The 8,598-nt window shown below is 52.4% G+C and overlaps 1 protein-coding gene across 1 annotated transcript in view; it reads right to left on the minus strand.

Annotated features, from left to right (window-relative positions):
- Positions 1-7,221, minus strand: part of BRI3BP (BRI3 binding protein) — a 15,511-nt gene extending 8,290 nt beyond the window's left edge. The window contains exon 1 of the mRNA XM_034637845.1: positions 7,095-7,221. Within this exon, the coding sequence (XP_034493736.1) occupies positions 7,095-7,155 (61 nt within the window). The 5' untranslated portion in view covers positions 7,156-7,221. The remainder of the gene's footprint in view (positions 1-7,094) is intronic.
- Between the last annotated feature and the right edge of the window lie 1,377 nt (positions 7,222-8,598).

Here is an 8,598-nt window from a genome sequence, read left to right on the forward strand (position 1 = left end):
CCACGGCCCCCCACCTCCAAAGTGATCAGACTGTTGGGCACTAGCTGGTCACTCAGAAACGAAAACCTTGTCCAAGCCGAGGCACGAGGTCACCCAGCACTCACTCCCCAAATGCCAGGGCGCTGCACTCCTTCATGGTGCCTTCCAGAGACATGAGGACCATCCGACTGAGTGTGGCTTTGACTTTGGAGCATTCACACTTAACCCCCGCAAAAGACGAGACAAACCAACCATTCTGGTCTCAGGACTCCCAAGAGATTTTGTTTATACGGGTTCTATGTATTTATACTTATCACAGTAGAAACTAAAACTAATTTCTAACAAATTCTTTTTTTTTTTTAAACACTGATCCATTATTTAAAGTTTTACTTACTAAGTAATCTCTCCCCCCAACGTGGGGCTCAAACTCACAACCCCGACGTCAAGAGTCACATGCTCTTATGACTGAGACAGCCAGGCGCCCCTAATAAATTCTTAATTTAAAAAAGAACTTCAGGGATGCCTGGGTGGCTCAGTCGGTGAAGTGTCTGCCTTTGGCTCAGGTCATGATCCCGGGGTCCTGGGATCAAGTCCCATATCGGGTTCCCTGCTCATCAGGGAGCCTTCTTCTCCCTCTGCCTGTGCCCCTTCCCCCTGCTCATGCTCTCTCTCTCTGACAAATAAGTAAATAAAATCTTTAAAAATAAATTTAAAAAATAAAATAAAAATAAACAGTATTCCATTGGCGGTGCCTGGGTGGCTCAGTCAAGCATCTGACTCTTGATCTCAGCTCAGATCTTGATATCAGGGTCATGAGTTCAAGTCCCATGTTGGGCTCCACACTGGGCATGGAGCGTATTTAAAAATCAAATGAAGGGGCGCCTGGGTAGCACAGCGGTTGAGCGTCTGCCTTCGGCTCAGGGCGTGATCCCGGCGTTCTGGGATCGAGCCCCACATCAGGCTCCTCTGCTGGGAGCCTGCTTCTTCCTCTCCCACTCCCCCTGCTTGTGTTCCCTCTCTCACTGGCTGTCTCTATCTCTGTCAAATAAATAAAAAATCTTTAAAAAAAAAAAATAAAAAAAAATAAAAATCAAATGAAAAAGAACTTCATTAGGATTTTATACTTAGATATAGCTCATATTTTAAGGCTAATTTTCCTTAAAAAAGTTTTTTTTAAAGATTTTATTTATTTATGTGACAGAGAGACAGCCAGTGAGAGAGGAACACAGGCAGGGGGAGTGGGAGAGAAAGAAGCAGGCTCCCAGCGGAGGAGCCTGATGTGGGGCTCGATGCCAGAACGCTGGGATCACACCCTGAGCCGAAGGCAGACGCTTAATGGCTGCGCCACCCAGGCGCCCCCCAAATTTTTTTATTGAATAGCCTTAATTTTCCAGAGCAGTTTTAGGTTTACAGAAAAATTAAGGCAAAGGAATAAATTCATTTTTAAACGTTATTATTATTAATTGTTTAAAAATAACAATGAACCCATTACAGGTTAACACAAATAATAAATTTTTTATGAAAAATAGCTGCTTTCCAAAACAAAACCCAAAACCCCCCCACAGTGAAAACAGTGGAGTTGTTTTGCGTTTTTACAAATCTCTGTAATATCTGCTTTGTGAGGAGAGGGCTGCATGCTCAGATCTGGTTTTGAATCCGCAGAAACAGCATGTTAGCCACAAATGTGGGCCACAGATGTAATTTAAATATTTCTAGCCACCACATTAAAAAGGACAAAAAAGAAACAGGTAAAAATTAATGTTAAGATACTTAGCCCAACGTATTCAACATATTTTCTTTTTCTTTTTCTTTTTTTTTTTTTTAAAGATTTTATTTATTTATTCGACAGAGATAGAGACAGCAGCGAGAGAGAGAACACAAGCCGGGGGAGTAGGAGAGGAAGAAGCAGGCTCATAGCAGAGGAGCCTGATGTGGGGCTCGATCCCACAACGCCGGGATCATGCCCTGAGCCGAAGGCAGACACTTAACCGCTGTGCCACCCAGGCGCCCCTCAACATATTTTCAATGTGGAATCGATATAAAAAGCTATGGAAGCCCACCCTGAATGCCTGACCTTACAGTTCCCCCTGAGGGGCCTCAGGGAACCCCCTCCAGGGTTCCTCAGAGCATACTTTGAGAACCTCCAGACTAGTCTCTACATCCAAAGCCACATGGCATGTACTTTCAAGTTATCAAGGGGCCAAGTGAGGTGACCAGTGGGTACAAGGACCCCCGGGGGGAATCCCGGACTGGGGCAGAGAATGCAAACACAGGTACAGCAACTCTAATAAAAACTGCACTTCTCTCCAGCAAGGCTGGTAAGAAGCAACCTGCCTCCCTGGAGGCCCTAAAAATCCTAAATAGGTCACGAGCAGCTCTGGATGTGCTGCCTGTATCCGCTTCCTGGGGCTGCCGCAGTGAGTACCACTGGCTGAGTGGCTGAGACAACAGGATCATATTCTCACAGTCTTGTGAGGTCAAGGTGTCGCCAGGTGGCGCCTTCCGGGGCTGCGAGGGAGAATCCACCCCATGTGCCCATGTGCGGGCGGTCCCTGGCCTTCTTGACTCGTGGAAGCATCCCCCATCTCTGTCTTCATCTTCGCGTGGCCTCTGGCCCAAGGATCCCCCTCCTGTGAGGTCGCCGGTCATACTGGATCAGGGGCCCAACCCGATCCAGAGCCCGGGGAGAGCTGGCTGTGTGTGCAGCCAGACGTAGACGGCCCTCGGCATAGGAAATCGGGATTGGGTGGGTCCCAGAAGGGCATGATGACATATTTTTTGGAGCAGAGCCCTGTCATAAGCCACGGAGTGTTTACGAGGCATTTACCGTGGGCCAGGCACTGTTCTAACGGCTCTGTGCCAATTGTCATCCAGTCTTCGCAATGCACCGATGATATGTAGCATTTCCCACGTGGGGACTCAGGCGCAGAGCGGGACTTGCCCAAGTCCCATGGCTAGAGCAGGACAGAGCTGGGATTGCGATGCAGGGAGTCTGGTGCGTGGAGCCACCCACTCCCTGTGCTATCCTGATGCATGGTCACAACACGTGCGGGAAGTGGCTTCCAAGGCTTCAGAGAAAGTGAACAACTTGATGAAGGCACAAGACTTAAATCCATCCTTCCAACTCCTGAACAAGGGCTTCACTTCCCGGAACAGTGGCTTGAGCCACCAGATCTAGAGTGGGGCTAAAGCCGTGATATCCATTATGGTAGCCACTAGCCACGTGTGGCCACGGAGCACTTGAGATGTGGCAAGTCCAAACGGAGATGTGCTATGTCAAATGCAGGCTGGATTTCGATGACTTAATACCCCCCAAAATGTAAGGCACCTTATTAACACTTTTTCATATTGGTCGCAAGTTGAGATGACAATATTTTGAATCTATTGGGTCAACTAAAACACCTTATTAAGTTAATGTCTTTTTACTCTTCTAATGTGGCAACTAGAACGTGTAACATCATCTGGCATCTGTTTCCATTGGACCGCTCCGGCTCGGGAGGCTCCAGGACCCTGAGAACTTCTGGAGTCAGAAGTTAGAGGACTGTACTCATGGAAACATTGTGCGCCAGAAGAGCCAACTTTGGGATATAGTTGCCTGCCTTTTGCACACTCAAACTTCTAAGCCTAGGATGCAAATCCCAAAGGCCTTCGGGTGTTTTGAAGCTGATGCACCAGCTACGGGGGAAACACGACATGGAAGGGAGTTCCTTCACCTCTGGAACGTGCCAGCAGCCCTGTTTGCGAACACCAGCCCATGGGGTCTCTGTGGAACCCGCTGCTCAGATCCTCTCCCATGTAATCAGCAGGGTGTCGCTACTCTAGCTTCCACTCCAAGCTGCGTGCAACTTCTTGCAATCAGGCTCACTTCTCTAGGGTGCGTTGGTCGGGGATGGAAATATGGAATTTAGCAATCAGGGCAGGTGGTGAACGCGGAGTCCAAGCAGGATTGCATGCAGTTGCTGTATCTGCGCTGTGTGTTGACTCAGCCTGACTCCCGGGAGGGGTCCCCAGCTGCCCCAGGAGGCTGCAGGTGGCACAGCATCCTCTCAAAGGGCAGTCCCGCTGCTGCGGAGTCTTTGCCCGAGCGGTGACGTGCCCTGAGCTGGTCTAAGGCCTCTCACAGGTTGAACCCGGTGATTCAAGGCTGGAGACAGGCTCCCAGGGGCTGAGGGGGATGACAGCGGGTGTGAACCAGGGAGCCCCGTCTATGGGGCCCAGTCTCCAGTGCGTCAGGTGGGAGTGTCAAAGCAGCCAGGAGGGTCCCGGAGACCCTGCACGCGGAAGGGCTGCACTGGTTTCCCACAGCTGTTGTAACAAATGACCAGACGTGGGGGCTGAAAGCAAGAAGAGTGTGTTGTCTTGCCGGCTAAGGGCCAGAATTACAAAATCAAGGTGTGGGTAGGGCTGTGCTCCCTAAGCACTCTACAGAGGGTCCATCCTGCGTCTTCCAGCTCCTGGGGGCTCCGGGCGTCCTGGGCTCGTGGCCACATCTCTCTGGTCTCTGCCACAGCCATTTCCTCACTGTGTGTTTCTCTCTGTCTCTGCGTCCAAGTTTCCCTCCTCGTACAAGGACACCAGACACACCCTCATCCAGGATGACCTCGTCTTAAGTTGATCATATTGCCAAGACTCTATTCTGAAATAAGCTCACGCCCACAGGTACTGGCGCTTTTGGGGCACTTCTGGGGCGTTCTGAGGGGGACATATGTGAACTCACACCAGCAGCGAAGCAGTGGGGCCAACAGTCCTCCAGCTTTTATGAACGAGGGGCCCCTGTGCACGCGAGGCAGAGCGAGGCAGAGCGAGGCAGTCTGGAGGAGACGGGCGAAACCACACTCACAGGAGCAGAGGTTCCAGAAAGGAGATGGGCAACAAACACACACACACACACACGCACACGCACGTGGCACCACAGCTGATGAGGGATGGTGGGTGTGAGAACACGCGGGGGGTGGTCCCTGTACATGGCTTGGTCAGGACGGGCCCCTTGGAGGAGGTGGCATGCACCAGAGAGCTGAGAATGGGAAAGACCCACCAGGCAAAGGGCTGAGCGACCGCACCCGGCCGGAGACCCCTAAAGGAACCAAAGCCGTGTCCAAGTACAGGATGGAGGCCGGGGGCCGGGTAGATCCTCGGAGCTGACCATCCTCAGTGGGAACCTTGGGTCGGTTCTAAGTGCAACAGGAGTCACTGGTCAGTTTGAAGATGAATGACTTGACCGGACTAATGGTTGTTTTAAAAAAATCCCTCTATGCAGCCAAAGCAGTAATAAAAACAAAAATCACCATGGCTGATTGGCTGAGAAGGAACCACAGGGATCAAGAAAGGACACTGTGTGCAGGGAGGGTTAACACGGTGGGCCTGGGGCTGCTCTCTAGAAAGGCGTGCGGAGAAGATGGGTGAAATGCCTTGGCTGGCGTTTGGGAACTTGAATTTCTGGACTGTGATACGGTGATTTATAATAAGTGTATATATATATATATATATTTGGGTTTTGTCCCCATGTGTGGCACAGAGCCCCTAAACCCTCTGGAGTTTTCTAAAGGACAAGAGCAGTAAAGGTGTCTTGATAATTCATAACAAGCCCCTTTGAGCCACACCTGAGCATATTCCAAAGCAGACACTTTTGGAAAGGCCCTAAGGATGGGGGCTGCATGCTGGAAGAACCAGCCGTGAGGAGAGGGCTGGGATTTCTGTCCCATCCCCTGACCTCCAGGGAGGAGAGAGCGGCTAGAGGTGGAGTCAATCACCGATAGCCAAGGACTTAATCGATCATGCCTGCGTCACGGAGCCTCCATAAAAACCTGGCAAGACGGGGTTTGGGGAGGCTCCAGGTTGGGGAGCTCGGAGAACATTAAGGCTCCCTGGCCCTTCCCACAGACCTCGCCCTGCATCTCTCTTCATCTGGCTGTTCCTGGGTTACGTCCTTCTATAACAAACTGGTAACCTCGTTAAGTAAATGGGTTTCTGGAGTTCTGTGAGCCGCTCTAGCAAATTAGTCAAACCCAGGCAGGGGGCGTGGGAACCTCCAATCTAGAGCCGGTCGGTCAGAAGCACAGGTAGGGGCAGTCTTGTGGGACGAGCCCTTGCCCTGTGGGTTCACTCTGACACTATCTCCAGATAGACAGCGTCAGAATTCAGTTAAATTTGTGGGACGCCTGGTCAGTGTCCATGGCAGACTGAGTTCATTGCTTGGTGGTGAGGAAAAAACACATGTATGGAAGGGAGTTCCCTCCATCCCCTCATAATGGGGGCTCTCTGTGCCTGGACTTTTTGTACGAATCATGTGGTTTATGCTGACATGCATCCCGTGGGCAGTCAGGAATTTTGGTCAGTGCCAGGCAGAAGGTGCCTAGGTGATCAGCCCAGCGCTGGGTCTCTAACGGCCTTCCCTGGTAGACGACAGTTTACACGGTCGTCACAAATTGTTGCTGGAGGAATTAGAGTGTCCTGTCCTCTTTGCTGATGGTGCTTTGTGTCCTTGCGCTGTAATAAGTCACAGCCACGAGCATGACTATAAGGCTGAGTCCTGGGTCTTCCTAGTGGCTCACTGAGCCTGGGGCTGGTCTTGGGGACTTCAATGCAGGCTACTGGAGACTTCCTGGCAAGAGAGGTGGCAGCCTGGACCGGGGGCCATGTCCTTGAATTCAACCGTTCCAGAGGTAGCCTCCTGATTCCTGGGGAGAGCAGCAACTCCCCTCACAGGCCAGTTCGGCAGCGTTCTGGGGGCTACACGCCGCTCCTTCTGTCCTTTTGGTAACTCTGTGAGTGCCCCAAGCTCTGTATGAAATCCCTTTCTGCCTAAGTACCTGTTTGTAGCCTGTGATGGGCCCCAGCAACCCAGAGCCCCCACCTCCAGTCCATGCGGCCTGCCTGAGGACGGACGAGTCAGCACCACCCACACGTGCCTGACCCTGAACAGCATCTGTGAATCTCACTCTGGATGGGCCATTTCTTTATGCAACTATGACAAGAAAAAAATACTCATTTGTGTCCTCACTGCCCCCCTCCAAGGGGTCCCCTGTGCCACCCACTGTGGATACTGTGTCCACACCTTGAGAACCTCTAGGGCAAAATAGCACCCTAAATGAATGCCCCCCGCTCCACACACGTACCGTCAAGTCCAAGAACATCCAAGATCTTCATCCAAACTTTCCACAACGTCTCGACAAACATATCCACCCCCAGCACGAACCTCTCGGTCAGCCTGGTCAGGAACTGCAGAAACAAGAGAACGGTCACTACTCTGACTTGCACAACGCCCCCTTCTCTTCGTCCAGCCGGGCCCGGTGGTTTACGCGTCAACGGGAAAACAGCTGGCTGGCAGCCCGGGTGCTGTCGTGAGCCCGGTCGGCCAGGAGCTGGGGGAAGTCTGGTCGAGCCTCCTCCACAGGCCGAGCGGCACACCTGTGCGAGATGGGAGGTCCCTGCAAAGCGACTTTGCTCCACTTCTGATTTCTCCTAGAGCCCTCCTGCTTTTCTCTGCCTGAGTTCTCATTTTTATTTTTTTTTAAATATTTTAGTTATTTATTGAGAGAGACAGAGATAGTGAGAGAGAGCAAGAGCAGGAAGGAGAGGGAGAAGCAGGCTCCCTGACGAGCAGGGAGCCCGATGCAGGACTCAATCCCAGGACCCTGGGATCATGACCTGAACCGAAGGCAGATGCCTAACCCACTGAGCCACCCGGGAGCCCCTGAGTTCTCACTTTTAAACAGTGGGAGTTTCCACACCACCCCATTTCGCCTGGAGTGTGGGTGCTGCCACGCACGAGGACGAGGATGATGGTGGTTCTCCCACGTGAGCTGTATCCCATCTGCGGGGCACGTGCAAACACTAGAGCCCCGCATCCCACCCGGCCGGAAGGACCCGGGCCCTCGGAGAGCTTCGTGAGCTCGCCGGGTGATTCCGGAGCTGCAGCCTCTCTCACCTTTTGTAATAAGTAATATTCTGCACACATGGAATAAAACTCAAAGCTGCAAATGGAATTCAGTGGAAAGTAAGCCTCCCATCTCACTCCCCGCAATGCAAAGCTCCGCGCAGAGGCACCTGCCCCTACCACTCGTTTCTGTGGCCCCCAGCAGAGGCGCCGGGTGAGAGACGGTGGACACTCGGCACACCCGCGGCAGCGAATGCGCACGGCTGTGCTGTTCCTCTCCGGTGCCGCTCTGTCTTGGTGATTGCTCAGCGGCAGCCCTTACCGAGCTGCCTCGCTCTCCGTGAAGGGGTTTAAGCCATCCGCTACCCACGGACACCTCGGTGGTCCCCCTGCGCTATTGCAGCGAATGGGAGTGACGAGCGGGCCCTGGACTTGTGCACTCTGACTCACATGTGGGCAAGAAAAGCCTCGGAGTGAACCGGCTACGGCATTTGGAATCAGACTTTGTGGTTGGATCGCTGCCCCGGGATGGGGCGGGGGGNGGGGGGGGGGGGGTGGGAAGGAGCAGGATTGAATCAGCAACTAGGAGAGAGAGGACTTGAATAATCTCCAGGCCAGTTCTGTGGCTTGGCTGAGAGTGCCTGCGGCTGTTTAAGTGCCTGGGTTCAAATCCCAGCTCTGCTTTGTACTGCTAGCTACGTAGCCGTGTGTGTGTGTGTGTGTGTGTGTGTGTGTGTGTGTGT

Source organism: Ailuropoda melanoleuca, chromosome 12 (assembly GCF_002007445.2).
Source record: "Ailuropoda melanoleuca isolate Jingjing chromosome 12, ASM200744v2, whole genome shotgun sequence".
Lineage (NCBI taxonomy): Eukaryota > Metazoa > Chordata > Mammalia > Carnivora > Ursidae > Ailuropoda > Ailuropoda melanoleuca.